At 36.4% G+C, this 24,217-nt stretch overlaps 1 protein-coding gene across 1 annotated transcript in view; it reads left to right on the top strand.

The window, feature by feature from the left end:
- Positions 1–24,217, top strand: part of CC2D2B (coiled-coil and C2 domain containing 2B) — a gene marked incomplete at both ends in the record, with an annotated part of 92,566 nt that overhangs the window by 16,118 nt on the left and 52,231 nt on the right. The window contains 7 exons of the mRNA XM_082854110.1: positions 1,332–1,541; positions 7,122–7,219; positions 11,887–12,027; positions 17,246–17,351; positions 17,547–17,665; positions 20,191–20,368; positions 23,036–23,186. Coding sequence (XP_082710236.1) covers positions 1,332–1,541; positions 7,122–7,219; positions 11,887–12,027; positions 17,246–17,351; positions 17,547–17,665; positions 20,191–20,368; positions 23,036–23,186 — 1,003 coding nt within the window. The remainder of the gene's footprint in view (positions 1–1,331; positions 1,542–7,121; positions 7,220–11,886; positions 12,028–17,245; positions 17,352–17,546; positions 17,666–20,190; positions 20,369–23,035; positions 23,187–24,217) is intronic.

The raw sequence follows: 24,217 nt of genomic DNA, 5'->3' as shown, positions 1-24,217 counted from the left end.
CCGAGGGCAGATGTTTGTGTTATTCCAGTAGAAACCCAAAGCAAGTAAGCAACATGGTTATTCGTCCAGTACTGAATCTGCTTAATAAGACAGGCATCTCTAGCTTAGCAACTTGAATTTCCAAAATTATTCCATTATAATTTGGTGGTGTAAAATGGAAACTGTTTATTTCCTTGGTGGTTTTGCCTGGTTAATGACCAATTTACTACCGATTACTAAATTTTATAGGTGGAATTAAGTGCAGGTTTCCCTTTTGGAGTTGGCCTTTACATTGAGAATAGAGACTTACAAGATAAGGATAAAACAAAAACAAGCTTTATTACTATTTTCTTGCCTCCCCTCAACCCAGAGAGGAAAAAGGAGGAGATTCCTAGCTCAGGAGAGAGGAGGGAGGGAGAGATGTAGGCATCATCCTGGTGACCTACAGTCCTTGAGAAGCACTGGATATGCCACACCAGATCAGGGGTGGGACAGCAGTTTTTTCAGTGTAATAACAGGTGTAATAGCAATGACACAGACTGGAGGGTATGCTCTACTACTACAGATTGATCTAGAAAGAGCTCACGCTGTGTTTTTTAGGTGGTTGCAGTCATGGCTCATATCAGGAGTGGCTAGCCATTCATGAATTAAGCTGTACGTGCTAAGTAACCCATTAACCTTCTCAAACTGTATCACTAAAAACTAATCACATGAATATTCAAACATAAGTACTTAAATTCAAAGTAGTGTGCTAAAACACTGTTGAATCATTTTTAATACAATCTAAGGCCTACGGACTTCAACTAATTTAGGGACAATCTGGTTTACAAATGGAGACAGTGTCATGTATAAAGAAAGATGGTCTCCTTATAAAGTAACATTTGCTTAGAGAGTCCAGGCCCCTCCAGGGAATTTTCCAGGGAATTACCAACATATTCACTTAAGAAAAATGTTTTAATAAGGGTTTGTCATTTAACTCTGGCCACAGATGACTGTTAGAACATCACATAGTGAACTATTGACCCACCAGTTCTAAACACCATTTTTCATAGTGCTCCTATAGGAAATGATTTGGCGGCTTATAACTTGAAAGTTCAACCTCTACCAGCACACAATAGTAAGGTAGATGACAGTAATTTATAGCAAGATGATTAAAATGCTGCAATATAAATATATTTTATGAAATCAAGGGCTATAATCAATTTTGAGGAAGAAGGAGCAAATAATTGTTTTTTTTTCTTTTCTGTATCTCAGTTTTCTTACAGTTAACATATTACTTTTTAAAGAAGTTACTTGTAATTTCAAAAGAAATAGAATAAAATTAATATCCTGTAAATATTTTTCTTTAAAAGGCAGTGAAATCTGATCTAGAAAGCTCTATTAGGAACAAAATGGAAGGTCAAAGGGAAAGGTACCAATTAGATCTCAACATTGTGGGTTTGCAATTCAGTCATCATCCTCTCTTCAATCAAGAGCAAGTGTTATGTGCTAGGCTGCTCCAACTTTATGAGTGTTTTCAGGACAGGCAGCAACAGAATTTACCTCAGCTGCTTTATGAGAAGGTAAGAATGGTTTTCATTATATTTACAGAGCTGAACTTTTAATATTGAAAGAGAAAAGAGACTTCTTAGTACAGAGCAAGCTATCATTGAATATGTTCCCTTAGCACTTTGAATATTTAATCAAATAAAAGAATGGTTGATTTCAGTTTTCCTGAAAAGAAGCTATAGGAATTAACTGGCCAGGGAGGCAGCCTCAAACATATCCTGCAGGATATTTAGCATCTATAAATGTTTGCTAATCAATGGTATTCTTGGTCCTATGACTCAAGAAGAATATTTGAAATCATTACTATTTAAAAGAGCCAAATGGCTGTTTTCAATCTTGTAAGAGTGTACTTTTGATAAAAATATTAGTGACCTTGAATCTCTCATCAAATATGAAGAGTGTTAGTCTGAGAATGATTGATCCAAGTAGTCATCTAATGACGTCATAAAGGGTACATAAAATCTGAAGAGAAATCGAAGGAGTACCCACTGATTATTTTTACGAATTTGCACCTCTCATCTAGACTCTGTGCTGAGTTTTTGATACATGAGCATTTTGTTAACTAGTGTTCTCTCTGAAAAGATATTTTGATAGGTCTCATTCAGCTAATTAATACAGGTAAAAATAAATATTTAGTGAGGTATTTAGCTAAATATTCAAAACTAATAGAGTCACCAAGATATTCCAATAAGCTGGAAATGAATTGTACCTTAATATATCTGCCTTTTAAAATACAAGTGCAAAAACTACAGGACTTAATCCATTTGATTGAATTTTCACATAGCAATTGTGTGGGAGAACTTAACAGATGAAGACCATGAATTAATAAGGTCAGACTATTTCCTAAAACAAATATTGCATATTCTAACTTTTAGTTTAATATGACCATTGTTTTTAATGAATGAAGGAATCAACTCTGAAATTAAGATGTAGGTCATTGAAAAAGTGACTTGATTTATAGATTTCTACTTAATAGACAGTTTTCCAACAGTATTGTATAATTTTTGAAGTCTGATCTAGCAATATCAATTATATTTCACTAGAGTACTCTCTATTACTGTACATAAAAACTCTACATTTGTTTTTCATGTAGCATGGCTCTCTGTATAAAATAACATTTGGGGATCATTATTTGTAACATGTTTTTTATTATTATTATTATTTTGATTCTTAGGAACCCAAAGTAATTTCTTAGCTGATCTTTACTTTTCTTCAATTTATTCTCTTATGTGCACATAAACATTTTCTCCAATTTCCTGGTAAATTGTAAAAAGAGAAATTTGGTAGGTCATGTTCATGCCCTTCTAAAATGAAAGAGGAGAAGAACAGTAGGGAGGAGGAGAAAAGGCCAAGTGTTACAGAGTGTGTCCATTGGTCTCCTACCAAAATACTGATATATAATGTACGTATCCTTTTAGTCCGTTGGTGTGAAATGTATGGCTCTGCTTGTTCTCAGTGGGTTCAAACCAACTTCAGAGTAGTGGGAAACTCACTGACATCCAAGGAATTCTGAAACTGGAATATGTCCCTTTATATGAGTATGAATCTCACTTAAAGAACAAGGAGAAATGCTGCAGACAGTATTAGAGAGTAGAAAGGATCCTCAACTTGGCAGCATTCTGCTATTTTTCCCTCTAGTTTTTTTTAAATTACACAAGTAATACAGGAGTACATTCTCATTGTAAATGATTCAGTGTAGAAGTTTCAAAGTGTGAAAGACCTACTTCAATCTTCACCTCATGGTTTGAGCTACAGCTTTAAAGTTCTCTTTTCCATGTATCTGTGTGTATACATATGCCATGATAGTTTTCAACATAAATTGGATCTTCCCATATGTATTATTTGGCAACTTCGTTTTTAAAACTAATTCTGCATCTTGGAGCTTTTTCCATATCACTATATATAGACCCATAATATACCTGTATTTTAATATGTTTAATCACTTCCCATTCACGACACTTAGGTCATTTCCATCTTTTTATGATTACAAATAATAAAGCAATGAACATCCTTGTACCCATATATTCGAGCACACAAGTGAAAACTTCTTTCACACAAGTGAAACCTAGGCTAGATTCATAGAAGTGATATTTTTTGGTCAAGGGTAAGGGTGCATGAAGTTTAAATTTTATTAGAGAGTAATGAATTGCCTTTCCAAAAAAGGTTTTCAGTTTGAATTTCCACTGACAGTACAGGACAGACCCCACTTCCCAGAGTCCTAACCAGTAGTTGATATTATTTGCCCATTTTTCTGTAGCTTTGTGTATCTTTATAAGAGTTTTCATATATATACACATATACGTATATATACATGTACACACATACACACACACACTGGATGTAAGTCCATACAAGATATATATCTTTTGAATATGTTTTATATATTTTTGTCCCATTCTGTTTCTTGCTTTTTAACTTCATTTTTCTTATCTCTTGGAAATATTTAAAATTTTATGAAGTCAAATCTGTCAGTTTTTTTCTTTGGGGATTTTAAGTTTTGTTGTTCACTTACTAAGCTTCCTAGATTTGTATCAATTAGCATACCTTTGGTTACAACTCACAGAAAACTCTCTCTCAATTGCTTTAAACAATAGGGAAAAAGTATTACCTTCTGTATCAAAAGTCCGAAGTTAGGGCAGCTCTACAGTTGGTTAATTTGATGGCTCAACAATATCATCAACAACCCTGGCTTTTCTCTCTTTCTAATCTTCATCTTCAGAAAGTTGACTTGGTTAGCTCTTCTCATGGGAACTAACAGAGTGGCTGCTCCAGCTGAAGGCATGCTGGCCAGACACACAATATGCAGCCTAGAGTCTCACTTTGAGAGCCCTCTCCAACCTTTCCCTTACACCACAGCAGATTTCCCCTCATGTCTCATTGCCTAGAATTATAGCACATTATCATGCCTAAACCAGTCACGAGAGAGAAGAATGACATTGCTACAAATGGCTAGACTCATCAGGGTTTACGTCTAAAATAAATGGAAGAAGATTGAGCAACTGAACAAAATTGGGGCTCTGCCTACCAAGAGAAATGAGTATTCAAGGGCGACCAATAGTGTCTGGCAAACCAAAATTATAAAGATGCCTTTCTAAGGATGCTCAGCATCACTAATCATTAGAGAAATGCAAATCAAAACCACAGTGAGGTATCACCCCACACTGGTCAGAATGGCCATCATCAAAAAAATCTACAAACAGTAAATGCTGGAGAGGGTGTGGAGAAAAGGGAACCCTCTTGCACTGTTGGTGGGAATGTAAATTGATACAGCCACTATGGAGAACAGTATGGAGGTTCCCTAAAAAACTAAAAATAGAACTATCATATGACCCAGTAATCCCACTACTGGGCATATACCCTGAGAAAACCAAAATTCAAAAAGAGTCATGTACCAAAATGTTCATTGCAGCTCTATTTACAATAGCCCGGAGATGGAAACAACCTAAGTGTCCATCATCGGATGAATGGATAAAGAAGATGTGGCACATATATACAATGGAATATTAGCCATAAAAAGAAATGAAGTTGAGTTATTTGCAGTGAGGTGGATGTACCTAGAGTCTGTCATACAGAGTGAAGTAAGTCAGAAAGAGAAAAACAAATGCCATATGCTAACACATATATATGGAATCTAAAAAAATAAAAGGTTCTGATGAACCTAGGGGCAGGACAGGAATAATGACGCAGACGTAGAGAATGGACTTGAGGACATGGGGAGGGGGAAGGGGAAGCTGGGACGAAGTGAGAGAGTGGCATTGACATATATACACTACCAAATGTAGTGGGAAGCAGCCACACAGGGAGATCAGCTCGGTGCTTTGTGACCACCTACAGGGGTGGGATAGGGAGGGTGGGAGGGAGACGCAAGAGGGAGGGGATATGGGGATATATGTATACATATAGCTGATTCACTTTGTTATACATCAGAAACTAACACAGCATTGTAAAGCAATTTTACTCCAATAAAGATGTTAAAAAAAAGTCTTTCTGTATATTCTCCTAATAATGTGTGTGTGATATGTAATTTCTAGCTTTTTATTCTATCTAGAGTTTATATCTCTGTTTTCTGAGGTCAGGCTTCAACTCAATTTCTTTCCCCTAAAAGGTTAGCCTATTATTTCTACTGATTTAAAATTCTGCCTTTATTGTAAACCAGCTTCACATATTTACATAGATTTAAGGACTATCTACTCCACTGACTTATTGGTCTGTTTCTGCCCTGTTTTAATTACTATGTTTAATTATTAAATTATGATGTGTAAGGACAAGTGCCTCCTCATTGGTTTTTTCCTAGGATGTATTTGCATATTCTTATAGAGTTGATCTTCCATATGAACCTAAGAATTAGCTTGTCAACTTCTACTTTAAAGATCCTATTACCAAGGCTTCCCTGGTGGCACGGTGGTTAAGAATCCGCCTGCCAATGCAGAGGACACGGGTTCGAGCCCTGGTCCAGGAAGATCCCACATGCCGCGGAGCAACTAAACCTGTGCACCACAACTACTGAGCCTGTGCTCTAGAGCCTGTGAGCCACAACTACTGAATCCCGCGCGCCTAGAGCCCATGCTCCGCAACAAGAGAAGCCCGCACATCTCAATGAAGAGTAACCCCCTCTGAGAAAGCCCGCTCACAGCAACGAAGACCCAACGCAGTCAAAAATAAATAAATTAATTAAATAAATAAAGATCCTATTACCAAAAGAATCTAAAAAAAAGAAGTGGATACATGTATATGTATAACTGATTAACTTTGCTGTACACCTGAAACTAATACAACATTGTACATCAACTATACTCCAACAAAAATTTTAAAAAAGATCATATTACCATTTTTATTGTAATTGCATTGTTATATTAATTTTGAAAGAAATTTTATCTTTATAAAATTTGGGTTTCCTCATCTAGGAATGTAGTATGTCTTCACATTTGTTGAGATCTTCTCTTACGTCTTCCACTAAAAGTTTATATCAGTTGACTCTAGTCGTGGAGTTGCCAGAAACTGTCGCTAACTGCGATAGATGACTTCTGCACACTTTAGGGTTTTGTTTCCTCTGGTTTTATTTCTCTGTCGATATTCTCTGTGGATATTTCTGTCTGTTTTATACTTTCCTCCATATATTTTGCTGATTTTATTTTACTTGTTATCCTATGTTGTTATACACTTATTCTTTTATAGTGAGATATAGATGTGTTGATATAATTATAAAATACATGTATAGGTATGGTTGTGATGATGGTAGTGGATATGGATAAAGAGAGGTAGATATCTTTTCTGTAACCATGGGATTTTAGATAGAAGATAAGGTAAATGCCTGTGCTCAGTATGCCATCTTGATTGATTGGCATTTCTTTATATTAATTGACTAATTACTTAGAAGTTTCAAGGTATAATGTTTGTTTCTTAGACAAATATTGAGGCTCTTCTCAGTTCTGCCTCAAGGTGCTTATATAAAATATATTTTGGAAGACAAGACAGTAATACACAAAAAGTTATACACTTGTGCTTCTGCTGCTCATACCTAGACCTACAGGTGAATTGGCGTGATGGTAACAAGTGGATGAAATGTGCCAAAAAAGCTCTTTTCTTTGTTGTAGCTTAAAGCACTGAAGGATGCTACCAAATTAGCAAACGAAAATTTGGAAACAAGCCAGCTGACCAGAAAATCTTTACAGGATTATTATTGGCAGATAAGGTAGGTTTTAGGCCATTCATGTATTCATCAAGCATTTATTAAGTAATTTCTTTAGACAGAGTATAGTACAATGCTATGGATGATATAAAATAAGAAAATAACAATATCCTTACTCTTTTTTTAAAATTGAAGTATAGCTGATTTACAATATTTTGTTAGTTTCAGGTGTACAGTAAAGTGATTCAGTTGTATTTTTTTCAGATTATATTCCATTATAGGTTATTACAAGATATTGAATATAATTCCCTGTGCTACACAGTAAATCTTTGTTGCTTGTCTATTTTAGGTATAGTAGTTTGTATCTGTTAATCCAATACTTCTAATTTGTTCCTCCTTCTCTCCTTCTCCCCTTTGGTAACCATAAGTTTCTTTTCTACATCTGGAGTTTGTTTCTGTTTCATGTATAGATTCATTTGTATTATTTTTTAGATTCCACATATAAGTGATGTCATATAGTATTTGTCTTTCTCTTTTTGACTTACTTCACTAAGTAAAATATTCTCTAGGTCCATATGTTGCTGCAAATTACACTATTCCATTCTTTTTTATGGCTGAATAATATTCCAGTGTGTGTGTGTGTGTGTGTGTGTGTGTGTGGCTGTGTGTGTGTATTTTTTTTTTCTTAAGCCAATCATCTGTTGATGGGCCCTTGGGGGTTGTTTCCATATCTTTGCTATTGTAGATAGTGCTGCTATGAACGTTGGGGTGCATGTATCTTTTTGAATTAGAGTTTTCATTTTTTCTGTGTATATACCCAGGAGTGGGATTGCTGAAGATCCTTAGTCTTTAGGCAGTTGTAGAAATGGTTCCAACCTTTTGTAAAAACTCATTTTTGTGTAAGAATATTTCATAGAGGTGTCACATGAAAGTAGTTTTACAGTCTATTTTAAAAAAATACATGTTGATTAAAAACTACTATGAGCTTATTAATACCTTTCAATTGACTTGGATTATATTTATCTCAAGTGTTTGTATATGTTTGAGAATTAGTCCACATACACATATGTGCAAGATATATTATTAATTCCATCTAAAAACAATACTCAGATAGTATATAGAGTTAAGGACCCCTGTAAAAAAATGTGATCTACAAGTTGGGAATCATTGGCTGATAGACTTGTTGGGAAGAGAAGTTAGGAAAGAATAAAATAACTGGAAAAATAATTTCAGGAAAACACATGATTATGTGTCAAAGAATCTTCAAAAGCAAGAAAGCTCTCTGGGAGGTACTTTTTGGGTAGAAAGTTAAACTATGCACAAAGATATGACAACTGTGAGAGTGATTTGATAGTTAAAAAATTTCCCTGACTCTCTGCCCATTGACCTGAAATGGCTCTACAAGCTCTTAACCACTAGAGGCAAGTTGTTTTAAATAATTGGTTTCCTAGAATAACCTAGTTAAATGCAAACAATATTACTTGAGGAAGTTGACATATGTCTTGTACAAGTACTGGCACATAGTGAACTCTCAATAAATGTTAGTTGAATGAATGAGTGAATGAACAGAAACCTTCAGTATTTACAAAACAAACTAGTGTTATTTATAAAATTAACTACAACTGAAGGCAAAGAACAGTCATGGCATAAGGAACACAGAGCAAGTAAGGAAGGATTGAGGAGCAAAGAGAGTGGTAAATATGTGTGTAAGTCTCAATGAACAATCATGTAGTGATATAATGATGTCTTACAGGGTATAAAAATATAGAGAGAGTTAAAATATAAAACTTTTAGGGCTTCCCTGGTGGCGCAGTGGTTGGGAGTCTGCCTGCTGATGCAGGGGACACGGGTTTGTGCCCCGGTCTGGGAAGATCCCACGTGCCGCGAAGTGGCTGGGCCCGTGAGCCATGGCCGCTGAGCCTGCACGTCCAGAGCCTGTGCTCTGCAACGGGAGAGGCCACGACAGTGAGAGACCCGCGTACCGCAAAAATAAAATAAAATAAAATAAAACTTTTAGAATGGAGTAAAGAATGGAGAAGCGTAAATGTAATTAAAGATACTTGCATTGACTAGGAGGAGAAAAAGGTAAAGCTTAATATTAGACTTTGATAAATCAAGGACTTAGATTTTAACTTATGACCTCTAAAGAGAATTTAAAAATATATCTTCCAAATCAATTGAAGAGGAAAATAGTATAATAAGAAAATACTCAAACGATCCAAAAGAAGGCAAAAAAAAAAAAAGAGAGAGAAAAGGGACTGTAGGAGACTGATGAGACAAGGGGAAAGTGTAAAAGAAAATGGTGGAGTTAAACCTAAATATATCTAAGTGAGTTAAGTGATCCATTTTTATCTAGACTGGATTAAAATAATTGGATTTTTTTTCTGGAATTTTTCTTTGTGGCACTTATGTCCGAATTTTATTTTATTTTATTTTTATTATTTTTGGCTGCATTGGGTCTTCGTTGCTGCGCACGGGCTTTCTCTAGTTGTGGCGAGCGGGGGCTACTCTTTGTTGCGGTGAGCGGGTGGCTTCTCTTGTTGCAGAGTACGGGCTCTATGTGCATGGGCTTCAGTAGTTGTGGCACATGGGCTGAGTAGTTGTGGCGCATAGGCTCAGTAGTTGTGATGCACAGGCTCAGTAGTTGTGGCACACGGGCTTAGTTGCTCCGTGGCACTTGGGATCTTCCTGGACCAGGGCTCGAACCCGTGTCCCCTGCATTGGCAGTCGGATTCTTAACCACTGCTCCACGAGGGAAGCTCAATAATTGGATTTTTAAAAATCCAGTTATATTTTATTTAGGAGAGACTTATCTAGAACATAGGGATATAGAAACTTAGAGAACAAAATAATGGAAAAAATATGCCACATAAACACTAACAAAAGAAAGCTGGCATAGCTAAGTTAGTATAAGATAAAATAGATCTTTAAGGCAAAAAGCTTTACTAGAGCTAGAGGGCCACATCAGAATATATGGTTTAATTCACACGTGTGCATACACACACACACACACACACACACACACACACACAGACATATACATATATGCATATCATAATATGGCTTCAAAATATATAAAGCAAAATTTGACAGAAATATAAGGAAAAATAGAAATTCACAAATGTATTGGGCAATTTTAACACATTCCTCTCAGTAATTGATGGAATAAATAAACCAAAAATTCTCATTAAGGATATAGAAGATTTGAACAACATGCTTAATAGACTTGACTTGGTGTATTTGTAGAATATTGTACCTAACAACTGCAAAATACCACTGTCTTCAAGAACACATGGAAATTTACAAAAATTGACGTTATGTTATCTCAACAAATTTCAGAGTCTCAATATATTCAAAGGATTTAAATCATTTAGTGCAGAAACCCAACATAAAAATGCAAAAAATATTTCTAGGAAATCTCCATATGTATGGAAATTAAGAAATACAGGTCTAAATAATTTGTTAACCAGAGAAGACATCATATTGATCATTGGAAAATGTTTTGAATTTACTGATTAAAAAAACTAATATGTATCAAAATTTGTGAGATACAGCTAAAATAATTCTCAGAGGAAAATTTGACTATTTAAATACATATATTAGAGAAAAAGAAAGGTTGAAAATTAATGAGCTAAGCATCTTTCTTAGAAAGCTAGGGAAAAGGATAGAAGGAATGAAATAAAGAGAACAGAAATTAACAAGAAAGCTAGGACAGAATCAACAAATCCAGATGTTTGATAAAAAATTGATAAACTCGGGACTTCAGTTTATGAGGTTATATTATCCTTGAAATTAAAACCTAACAACTACACAAAAAATACTACAACCCAATTTCATTCACGAAATATGCTAAACAGAATTTTATCAAATAATATAGCTAAACTGTGGTCATTCCAGGAATGCAAGGATGATTTAATATTAGAAAATCAGTCAGCATAATTTGCCATACTATAGTGAGTTTGCAAAGTCAGGAAACCAGTCAGTAACCAGAAAATAGTATATTACTTCAGCATCCAAATAATCTGCTCACTATCCATCAGGCAAAGTACCTCTAAATTTGAAGCAATGGTTCTAATTGTTAATCTGAAAAAATGTATAAGAAATATACTACAGAATGTCCAGAAAATCTGGAAATACATGGATGTTAGCAGAGCACTTTCGAGTAGTGAAAAATCTTTAAGAGGTATGAATCTCTAAATGGAATTTCATTCTCTACATCAAGATGTGGGTAAAATGAAAAAAAAGGAAGGGTGGGGGGCCCCAGAAGAGTTAGTACAATACATTCTTCCAGGCCATTTGTAATGACTTGTACTGTAGTTCTAATCCACTAACATATTTTTTAAAATTTATTTGTTTTTGGCTGCATTGGGTCTTCGTTGCTGCGCGCGGGCTTTCTCTAGTGTGGCGAGCGGGGGCTACTCTTCATTGCAGTGTGCGGACTTATTGCGGTGGCTTCTCTTGTTGCAGAGCACGGGCTCTAGGCACGCAGACTTCAGTAGCTGTAGCACGCGGGCTCAGTAGTTGTGGCTTGCGAGTGCTAGAGCACAGGCTCAGTAGTTGTGGTGCATGGGCTCAGTAGCTGTGGCTCATGGGCTTAGTTGCTTTGTGATATATGGTATCTCCCCAGACCAGGGCTCAAACCCATGTCCCCTGCATTAGCAGGCAGATTCTTACCTACTGCACCACCAGGGAAGCCCCACTAACATATTTTTAATCTAACATTATTGTAGGAATACAAAACGGCTCTATGACTTAGAAAAGGAAAAGGACTTCTCCCTACTACAGAGTATATTATGGACTTGGAAACAGATGAAATCCCTTCGACAACGCCAAGGGTTTACAAGCACCTCGATAAAGTTGCAGTTTCAGAGGTGAGTGGCTGCTCTATTTGTTCTTATAGGTCTCCTGAGGAGCTGCCCACGAATAACTGGGAATTCAAAGTAACTTGGAAAAGAAAATCCAGAAGCTAGTCAACCATTTGACATAGTCAACAAAGAACTTGTATCTTGAATGTATAAACAATACTTACAACTTAATAAGACAACTCAATTTAAAAATGGGCAAAAGATTTGAACAGACACTTCATTAAAGAAGGTATATGGATGGCAAATGAACACAGGAAACAATGCTCAACATTATGTCAGTAGGGAAATGTAAACTAAAACCGCAATGCGATACACTACACACCTATTAGAATGGCTAAAATCCAAAAAAAAAAAAAAGAGAGAAAAGAATAGAGAGAAGAAAGAAAGAAAAGAAAAAGGCAATAACAAATGCTGGCAGAGCAACAGGAACTCTCACTGATGGCTGGTGGAAATGCAGAATGGCGCAGCTACTTTGGAAACAGTTTGGCACTTTTTGATAAAGTTAAACATAGACCCAGCAATCATACTTCTAGATGGAACATGTAAGTCACAAAAACGTATCTAGTGGAGGAGATAGTTACAAATTAAAAACTTTGCTTGTTAATCACTTCTTAAGCTGTTTGTGAACCCACAGTGAAATAACTGGTTCTCTCCCACAAGCCGTTGTCCTGGGTCTTTTGTTTTTCAAAACTATAAAAGATTAGTATAATTTCAGGCAATTAAGAAAGATGTTTAGCTTTGTTGATTTTTTTTCCTGCTGTAGTAGTTTTTAACAAAAGTGCTTCTGACAGTTTCTAAACCTAACCCAGCATGGACTTTGTTTATCTTAGGCTCCTGAATTCATGTAAACTTGCTGACTTGCCTCTCATATTTTAAACCGGTCTAATACACTCTTGCATTATGAACCCCTCTTCAGAAAAGGAGAGCCACAGATGCAATAAGCTTGTTCAGAACAGTAGCTCTGGACCAATATTCCTGCTCACCACCTACTTTTATTCTACTAAACTCCAATCCCACTTGAGGCCCTTTGCATTTGTTCCTTCTGACATTTACCATTCAACTTTCCCCGTGGACTTTGGCTTGGGTTTGCCTCTCCAGATTGCTCCTGTAGACTTCTGAACTAAACCCCACAGTGTCAGTGATGAGTTTGGCCGCACAGAACTAGCTAGCCCCAGCTACACTAAAATGGGGCATTTCACTTGATCAAAGTATCATTCTTTTTTTTTTTTAACATCTTTATTGGAGTATAATTGCTTTACAATGTTGTGTTAGTTTCTGCTGTATAACAAAGTGAATCAGCTATATGCATACATATATCCCCATATCCCCTCCCTCTTGCGTCTCCCTCCCTCCCACCCTCCTTATGCCACCCCTCTAGGTGGTTGCAAAGCACCAAGCTGATCTCCCTGTGCTATGCAGCTGCTTCCCACTAGCTATCTGTTTTACATTTGGTAGTGTATATATGTCAATGTTACTCTCTCACTTCGTCCCAGCTTCCCCTTCCCCCTTCCCATATCCTCAAGTCCATTCTCTATGTCTGCATCTTTATTCCTGTCCTGCCCCTAGGTTCTTGAGAACCATTTTTTTTTTTAGATTCCATATATATGTGTTAGCATATGGCATTTGTTTTTCTCTTTCTGACTTACTTCACTCTGTATGACAGACTCTAGGTCCATCCACCTCACTACAAAGAGCAAAGTATCATTCTGATCAACTAGAAAAGCTGATGTTTGAAGGTGCTCCTGGGAACTCTGTTTCCAGGCTAGGTGTATCACCAGCAACCTCACCACAGGCCTTCACCTTGTGAACCCTGATTGAATAAGCTTGTAGCCAGGCCTATGTGAAAGACAGTACTTATGACAGGAAGACCTGGGACCTAGACACTAAGCTCAGTGTCTTTTCTTCATATATTTGGTTTTGGGCATATTGAATTTGATAAGCTTTTGAGACATCCCTAAATAAAGCAACTGAATGGGCAGCTGGATGTATGGTTTGTACTAGAAAGAAAAATGCTGAATTTTTATGGCAGAGTAATAGTAATTGAAGCCATGCATGTGCATGAGTCTGCTTAGGAAGAGGGTAGAGAATGAGATGAAAAGAGGGCCGAGAGCTAAATCTTGAGAAACTGCCTTGAATGGCTTGATAGAGGAGGAGAAACCAGAGGAGGGACAGAGAAACACCAGTTAGAGTGTTTTGCCACAGAGGCAAAGAAAGGGGAGTATTTTAAATAGGAGAGAGTGTTAATAGTATTTAATGCTTCTGAAGTATCAGTTAAGTCTAGGACTAAAAATGTTCATTGGATTTCCTCACATGGAGGTTACTGATTGAGAAATTAGAGCAGGTTTGATGAAGTGATGGTGGCAGAATAAAATAGCAGCAAATTGAGGATATAGTCCTGTCTTCTCATTCAGGCAATAAATTTTCCTTATCACACGTTACCAACACTACATTAAACTTAGAGAAACTGCCTGGGTAAGTAGCCACAGACCTTGTTGTAATTTGGCTACTGAACCTAAACCACAGCACTGGTAAGTAGCACGGTGAACCCAGATTCCTGTATATTGTCTTCACCTGTGTTCTCTGTTAGGCTCCTACTTACCTGGAAGGGATCCAGATAACTGTCAAAGGGGCTTTTAAAAGATATAGAAAGAGCAATCTATTCAAGCCGGAAAATCCATGTCATTTCCCAGAGCTACTGAATAGAAAGGAGGAAGCTATGGAACCAAGATCACTGTCTCAGTGATCTCCTCAAAAAGAGACTGCCTGTTAAAACACCTATTGTCTAAGTACTGTACATTGCCTAAGTTACTCTCCACTGGAATCACCTGGGAGAGATCTAAAAACCACTGTTATGATTTAGTTGGTATGAAGTATGGTCTGGGCATCAGGAACTTTAAAAATATCCCCAGGTGAGTTTAATATGTGACAAAGTTTGTGAGCCATTGGATTAAACAATAAGTTAAATGACTTTCATATTGATTACCCTGAATCAGAGGAAAACAATAATAATATTTGTTGAGTGTTTGTTATACTCCAAGCACTGGACTGAGCACTTTACATGAATTAGTGCATTTAATTCTCATAACAACCCAATTTTCAGATGAGAAAAGTAAGGCATAGAGTACTTAAGTAACTTGCCCAAATTCCATAGTGTCAGTAATGGGTCTGGGCTTCAACACAGGTAGTCTGGTCTCTAGCCCATATAGGTAGTATCTACACTAGGTTCCCTATATTTTACTGCAAAAGGCAAAAAGCATATGATATTTTACAATGATAATGAGATATACTTCACATGCCATACAGTTCATCCATTTCAAGTGTACAGTTCAATGGCTTTTAGTATGTTCCCAGCATTGTGCAAGCATCACCACAATTATCATTTTATAACATTTTAGGCACCACCACCCCCCCATAGAACTATCTTCCTATTAGCAGTCACTCCTCACGTGTGTAGATATAGTTTTTGTTTTTCTTGGGTATATACCTAGGAATGGAATTGCCGGGTCATATGGTAACTCAGTGCTTAACATTTTGAGGAACTGCCAGACTTTTCCAAAGCAATTGCACCATTTTCTATTCCCAACAGAGTATATAATACTTATCAAAGAATCTCCTTTTTAAAAGATTAAAAATAAAAAACTGAACTTTGAACTGAAAAGAATAAAAAGTCAACTCGCAGACCAATTATTTTCTGAAAGGGTTCCAGAGAACTGGGGTTTTGCTGGACTACTAATAGAAGAGGAATAATAGTAATACCTACTTCATAGGGTTGCTGTGAGAATTAAATGAGTTAATATGTATAAAGTACTTAGAATATTGCCTGGCATGTGCTTAGTAAGTACAATGTAAAAGTTAGCTGCTGCTACTACTAGTAGTAGTAGTGGTGGTAGTAGTAGTAGTGGTGGTAGTAGTAGTAGTTGTTAGTGGTAGTGGTGGTGGTGGTGGTGGTACTAGTTGTAGTAGTGGTAGTAGTAGTAGTTGTCATCATTGTTGGTGGTGGTACTAGTTGTAGTAGTGATAGTAGTAGTAGTAGTTGTCATTGTTGTTAGTGGTGGTGGTGGTGGTGGTAGTTGTAGTAGTGATAGTAGTAGTAGTAGTTGTCGTCGTTGTTAGTGGTGGTGGTGGTGGTAGTTGTAGTAGTAATAGTAGTAGTAGTTGTCATGGTTGTTAGTGGTGGTGGTACTAGTAGTGATAGTAGTAGTAGTAGTTGTCGTTGTTAGTGGTGGTGGTGGTGATGGTAGTTGTAGTAGTAATAGTAGTAGTAGTTGTCATTGTTAGTGGTGGTGGTACTAGTTGTAGTAGTGATAGTAGTAGTAGTAGTAGTTGTCGTTGTTGTTAGTGGTGGTGGTGGTGGTGGTAGTTGTAGTAGTAATAGTAGTAGTAGTTGTCATTGTTGTTAGTGGTGGTGGTACTAGTTGTAGTAGTGATAGTAGTAGTAGTAGTTGTCGTTGTTAGTGGTGGTGGTGGTGGTGGTAGTTGTAGTAGTAATAGTAGTAGTAGTTGTCATTGTTGTTAGTGGTGGTGGTACTAGTTGTAGTAGTGATAGTAGTAGTAGTAGTAGTTGTCATTGTTGTTAGTGGTGGTGGTGGTGGTGGTAGTTGTGGTAGTGGTAGTAGTAATGTCATGAACTGCTTACTGTTTATGCATAAACCCCAAGGAGTATAACTGAGATTTACCACTTAAGATTCCTATAGTGTCCTGCCCTTACACATGGTCATGTTCTCACAGCTTAAAAAATATGAGAGGGACTTCCCTGGCAGTCCAGGGGTTAAGACTCCATGCTTCTACTACAGGGGGCATGGGTTCAATCCCTGGTCGGGGAACTAAGATCCTGCATGCCATGTGGCACAGCCAAAAATTTTTTTAAAAATATGAGAGGAAGCAAAATAAGAGGAAACATGGCATGTGCCCTTAAATTTGTGTCTTCCATCCCCCTTGGTTACTCATTCTCACCAGAGAGGTTTCTTGATGTCCTTAGAAAAGGCTGAAGACACTAAGTAGGGAGAAATCTGTGAAAACTAAGAACAAGTTTATGAAATTTTATGTATATACATATATATGTGTGTGTATCATATTGATAATTTCCTTGGGATGTAAAATTATTTTATGTAAGAAATTGTGGTGTGTGTGTGTGTGTGTGTGTGTGTGTGTGTGTTGGCAAGATCTCTAACAACTCTCAAATCCATTATTCCTGTTTTAAATAATTCTATTTATTATTAATTAGGATGAAAATGAATAAATGTGATGAACAAAAACAAGAATTGTCAAAAATATATGAGACTCAGAAGAAAACTGAAGGAAAAGCATTTAAGAATGGGGAGAAACAGGAGGTATTTATATTGCAAAATAACATTCAATTCATCTTAACTAGTTATAATATTTGTTTGGTAGAATAGGAAATCTTGGTATTTGTAACAGTTACCCAAGAAAATGACAAATATAAGAAATAAAGTTTAATTTTAAGAATAATTATCCTAAGCAATGAACTTACATTATAAATTATATATTTATTTTTCTGTTTCTAGAACTTCTCATATTTAGCTTCAGAATTTGAAGAAATAGATATTGAAAGAATAAATCCAATTACCTTGATGCCACAAATTTCTTTCACAGCAGAATTAACAAACTTATCTAGATGTTCACTGTAAGCATTTTTAAAGGATTATTTCTTCATTATATATTGTCTAGTAATTGTATTGTTTTTTTAATAACGTTAGATTTCTTGAGTGAGTACCATATACCAGGCACTTAGCATGCTGAGTTTAAAAAATATATTTGCACATTTAATTGCCACTATAGCTCTATGGTATTATCTTCATCTTAGAGATGGGGGTCACACTTCTAATTAATGACTGAGGTGGGACATAACCCAGTTTAGTTTGATCGTTGTTTTTTGTTTTACTATGGTAGTAATTTTTGTTCAGGTATAGATAGGTGGAATATAAAGCCACTGTGAAAAATAAGGTTATATGATCACCCTTGCTTGTTGAAGGACCTCCTGGATTTCATAGAAAGTGTTTGGTGTAGAAAGGGCCCTCTGGACAGTTTTCTACTTTGACAATACAAGCTTCTTTCCTTCTCAGTTGTGACGTCTTCCTTGAGCTTTAAGGTTTTCTCCCTACTCCTAGGACATCCATGCATAAACCGATGTCATGTCGATCGCCATTTCTCCCATCTCTAAGCCTTTGGATCTCATCTCCCTTAAAGAGGATGTAGCAACTTAGAGCACTGAACTAGGTACAACTTTCCAACATCTCTGTCCCATGGAAAACTTGGTACAGATTCATCTCTGAGTACTGTGAATGTGCATCATTTAGCATGGTGTTGGAAGGTAGTGTGTGCCCAATAAATACTCATCTTCATTAAATGAATGAATAGGTGGTTAAACTTTTAAATGAACATAAAGAGTAGCAAACACAAAGGCACAATTATCATTACCTTCTTTCTGACTAGAGAAGTGCAGCAGTGAAGCAATGTTTTGTTTGTTCTACACCTACTTCCAAAAAGGGCCCAAGATGATTTATTATGTAAGACACCCATGCAAAAGGACCATCTAAATGAGGACAAGAGAACAGCCATAAAGTGGAAGTTGGAAGTAAAAAGGAGAAAGAGAAGGAGGAAGATATTTGTGCTGGAAAGCCTAGGCTAAAACTTAGTGGAGGTCAAGGCAAAAGGCAATATAATGCTTTGTATCTTTTCAAAGTTATTGTTGTGGCATTGCTGTCATTATCCATTTAAAATGTCCAGTTGAATAAGAATTGATTCTTTAGAAAGCAATAATATAGGGCTTCTCTGGTGGTGCAGTGGTTGAGAGTCCGGCTGCCGATGCAGGGGACACGGGTTCGTGCCCCGCTCCGGGAAGATCTCACATGCCGCGGAGCGGCTGTGCCGGTGAGCCATGGCCGCTGAGCCTGCGCGTCCGGAGCCCGCAGCGGGAGAGGCCACAACAGTGAGAGGCCCGCGTACCGCAAAACAACAACAACAACAACAACAAAAGAAAACGAGAATATACTGATGTCAAGGATAGAGGTGAAAGGAGTACAGGGATTAAAGAAAAATTAAAAAGAATTTACAGGTGAAGAAAAAGGCAAGATTTCATGAGGATAAATATAACCCCGAATTAACAAATTTTCATAAGCTCATTATTTAAACTACTTTCAGAGGACTTATTTTATGAAACTATTTCTTTAAAGGTAATTGGGAGGAAGGTCAAAAAAGGCCTACAGGGAGACAGGAAGAATAATTAATCTTTTGTCCCATAACCCTCTGAGAAGATTACAGAGAAGATGAGCAGATATGGGGGCAGGGAGATACTGGCCTATAGGATGATTAGGATGGAGAACAGAAGGGGATTTTATTTTTCAACCTATGGCTTATCTTCCAACTAGTCTTCTACCTTCTGAAAAGCAGGATTAAGTCTTAAATATCATTAGGTCAGTTGCCTTGCAGCTGAGAAGATATTCAGTAAATGTTGGTTGAGTGAACAAAAATGAATGGATGGATTGAAGACTCTCTTTGTAGTCTCATATCATTGAATGGATCAATTTCTCCCCCAAAAAGTGTTTTCATAGAGCCCCAGGAAAGTAACCTCTCTGGCTTGCCTGTCTGATCTTTGGGTTCAGAGAAACAATGTCCTGGGGAAAAAACGGTATAAAGCCTAAAGAGATTCACAAAGACCTTTAAGAGGACACAGCAAGCCTATTGACTTAGAGCCACTTCCTTGAGGTTATTGAAGACGTGGTGTGTGTGTGTGTGTGTGTGTGTTTGTGTGTGTGTGTGTGTGTGTCTTTTAAAAGTTAGAAAATATTTTTGAATTCTCAATTCAAGTTCCGCCACCCCCATTCCTAAGTCTCTCAGCTTTCTCCTCTCATGAGACATAATGGGTAAGTGCTATAATCTCTTTAAGTTATAATTTAGTAAAATAGCTGAATGATTTATGGTACCTTAATTTTAGTTCTTTTTGTATTTTTGAGTGAATGTCTTTTTAAAAAAACATTTGAGGGGTAGGAAAGGCTTTTATCCACATATAGGCAAATGTTATTGGGCTCAAATATTATTTGTCCTCTAAAATGATCATATTTTAACATGTTGAGGTACATTTTGAAAAGAATAATATTTTATATCTGGTTTGCTTTTCAAGGGTCCAATAAAGGTTTATTTAATTTTTAGGCATGAACAAAAGAGGAGAGCCAAAATTCAGAAGCTTAAATATTTTATTAAAATATTATACAACAATAAACAAGTTTCTTGCACTTCAGTATCTCCCCTACAGTTTGATTTTAAAGTCATGTTTCAACAAATTTTCAATATTCAGTTAATATATTGGCCTGAAACAATTTGCTTGGAGGTATGCCGTTGTCATTTAATTTTGTATCTTATTTTATGACATACATAATTTTAAATTTCTTGTTAGTTACTGTTATATGTGATAAGTAAGTTCTTTTATATTGAGATGACTGATCTATATGGATAGACATTTATAAATAATATATTTATAATTCATCAATAGTCTTTTATTAATAGCTGTAAGTACAAAATTATTTGATTTGTAGTTGTTCTAAATACTTCTATCCTGCTAAAATTCTTGCCAACCCTAGATGTGCAGCATTATTATTCATTTGTTAGTGAGGTGGAAGAGGGTTGTTTAAACTATGAGTAGTATAGCTATTGTAAGTGTTGAATGATTTCTCCAAATTGCCCCAACCTTAACTTGGTGATATCAGTCTCTTGATATATTTGTTCATCTTTTAAAAAAATTTTGGATCCCTTTAAGAATCTGATGAAAGAACACACATACAGCAGACCCCTGATTCCTGCCCAAACACCCCACCATAAGAATCCCTTCACTAAAAGAAGAAGAAAATAGGATGATGGAGAAAAATTAGAGACAGTAAAAGAGTTTAGACAAGAAGTCTTGCTGGTTAATATAAGGGTTAAACTTGTACCTAGAGCTGAAAGAAAAGTTAGGAGGGAATAAAGATTTGTTAACTAATGAGAACCCGCTGTATAGCACAGAGAACTCCACTTCACTGTACAGTAGAAACTAACACAACGTTGTAAAACAACTATACCCCAACAAAAAAATAAAAATAAATAAAAGTAAAAATAAAAAGATTTGTGTATGTGAGTGTGGGGTGGAGTTTGAGGTGTGGGGAGAAGATTATTATTACAAATCTAAATCAAAGTTATTTTTCAATGCCTAAAATAATTTTGTGCTATCCCTGATCAAAAGCTGTATTCATTTTGTTCATCTGAGCTGTCAAGTTACTATCATCTTAAAATGTACCTCTGTTGAAATTTTTATTTAAAAAATATACTGACTACACTTTCCTACTATTGTACCTAAAATAAATTGTGATATAATAATCCAACCACTTGAAGTTTAAAATCTGCCCCCTCCCAAAATAGATAAGTGTGTATTTTGAATCCCTCATCATCCCATGAATTAGCACATGATCTTAACAAAACAAGAGGCAGGGAAAGAAAGGAATCTATCTAGGGATAAGTTGCACCATTAGCAGTGCAAAACTTGCTAAATAAATCTATATGCCCTAGACTAACATTCTAACCTACATTTATAATTTTCTTCCTACTATTCTTCTTTACTCTTTCTTCACTTCAGCCAAACTGAACTGCTTGTTTTTTCCATACATTCTTGCAATTTCCTACTTAGAGTTTTGAATATTCTACTTTCTCCACTTACAATGCCTATTTTCATTCTTCACACTCCATCTCAGCCACACAGTGGTGTTGATAGCTTCCATTAGGAGACAAGTCTGTCTCTGGGGAGATTCCAGGTAGAATTCGCTACCTTTACATTTGCTACCATCCAGGATCTGGCCTCCAGCTGTGCAGTCTCAGAAACTGGATTTAACAGTTCCATGAGAATGCATCTACATACCCTAAATAAATTTACAAGGACGATGTGTAAAATCAGAATGCCAATTCAATATCTGAATGTATTTATCAGTTCGTTGTCTCTTTTTAGTTAGTCAATTTACTAATTTACAGTAAGAAAATTTTTTCACAGACCTAAATACTTTAAGTCCATTAGCTATAACCCCTACAAACATTTCTGTATTAGGGCAGCCTTTGTCAAAGGGACCAATGTGTTGGGTTAAATTCACTCTTACAGGGACAGTATTTAGATGACCAGAAAAATATTTGCCTCTTTGTCTTTCCTTTTCCCCTGCTTTCTTGGTTAATCAACTATCCTTTTGATTGGTACATTTTTTTTTAATCTTTCACGGGGCATTTACCCCCCCCCCCCGTCCCTTTCCTTCTTCTTAGAACACATATCACTGTTTCCCCAAACACTGATAACACAGTATAAGTCAAAATAAGATTTTTCTATTGAAAAAACTTTAGGTTTGTAGTTATGGCAGTGATGGAACTATAGTAGAAAGCACAGCATACAGAATCAGAAGACCTGGGTTAGTACCCAGTGGACATCTATGGAACACTCTACTCAGCACCTCCCTGACTCATTCTGGGACTTTTCCTCCCTTCCCTGCCCCATAGCTTGTTTAACCTGTCCTTGGATTCCATGAGCCAGCACATCTCCCCTTTTCTTAAGCACTTCACCTGGGTTTCTATCACTTTTAATAAAAATTAATATAGTTTCATATAGAGACTCCATTTCTTCATTTACAAAGTGGGAAGAATAATACCTATTTCCTATAATTTTTATCAGGTTTAAATGAGATAAAGAATTTTAAAAGTGCTACACAAAAGTAAGTTATTCGGGTATTGTGTTATAGGTAATATATTCACAGAACTGTATTTGTAATCCTTTTATTCAATTGATTTTCTTTGAAACCAGTAAAAGGCATTATACTTTTAAACACCTAGGATTATCTACTTTTCTCACAATCATGTGGATCAAATGCTATAGAGCAATACCTATTTTACATTCTAGTATTTTTAAAAGAATTATGTTAGTGATGATCTTTATTTTAGTTCTTTTTCTATTTTGTACTTTCAGTGATTTATCAACCATTTCTTTTATATTTAGGTTTATGAAATAAGTAAAAGGACAAGCTTACTGGCAAAACTACATTTACCCTTACCTAAAAACACAGAGCTAAAAAGCAAAACTGTTTTGGAATATGTAGAATTTAGCTCTGATAAGCTGGTCATACCTGCATATGGAGAAGTAGGAAGCAGTAAGTTTATTAGAAATGTTTCTTCCCTCCTATTTTCTTCATGAGTTCCATATCCTAAATGACCCTGGGTCATTTATATGAATAAAGAATCCTATATTTACAGTATTAGGTTAAAAATGAATTACGTTCTTCTTCCAGACGTTAAACTAATTTTTAAAACTTTGACTTGAATCAGATCTTTGGGATATCTAAAATTCGGGATTAGCCCCTTTGCTTTTCCCGGGACATCTGAGACAAGGGCACTATGCTCTCTGGAACGTGAGCTCCACTTCTGAAGGCGTAGGCTGCTCTGCCTCTGCCTATCCTTTAGTAAATCTTAAAGATGCTCCAGGACAGGTTGATTCATCTTTGAACTGAATAGGGGAGGGAGGAAGAGAAAGAGAGAAAGGAAGAGGTAAAGGAGAGAGGAAAGAAGAAGTGATGTTTTTGTTTATTGTTGTTCAATTGATTTCACTCCTCCTGCAATTAACTTTAAGTTAGCATGTCTGCCAGAATGCTGTCATTTCTCTTCTCCCCCAGCTCCCTTCTCTTTCACCTTCCTAGGGGTTTGCAGTTGCTGCATCCAGCTGGTAAAAAGAAAGGGAGTATGAATGAGTGAGCAAGGAGGAGAGAGAAGAAAACAAATAGGCAAAGGAACCAGGGGAGAACAGAAAATGAGGGAGGAATGTAGTGGACTCTGTAATGGACTCTGTAATGGACTCTGCTTAGACAGAGTCCAGATGAAGCAGAAAATAGGGTTGTGGAGACCCAGGAGAAAAGACTTAAGTGAAAATTTTAGGGAGCACTAGGAACTTGGCAGAAGTTTCAAGGAATATCGTTAAGCTCTCTGAAGACAGAAAGAAGATGAGGAGAGGGGGAATGCTCAAGAATGTAGGAAAGGAGACACACAGTAGCTCTTTTTCTGCTGCCAATATTTTTTTCTTGCTGGCAGCCACTCCCAGAAAGAATGGGTTAAAAACTTCTGTGTCCAGATAAATATGTTCCTCTCTCTTTTGTAGTCTGTTTGAAGCAGTCTACCTTGAGGGATCTTA

Source organism: Leucopleurus acutus, assembly GCF_964270905.1.
Source record: "Leucopleurus acutus genome assembly, chromosome: 14".
In the NCBI taxonomy this organism is placed as follows: domain Eukaryota; kingdom Metazoa; phylum Chordata; class Mammalia; order Artiodactyla; family Delphinidae; genus Leucopleurus; species Leucopleurus acutus.
The sequence above is the reverse complement of the archived record's forward strand: the minus strand, read 5'-3'. Positions and strand labels throughout refer to the sequence as shown.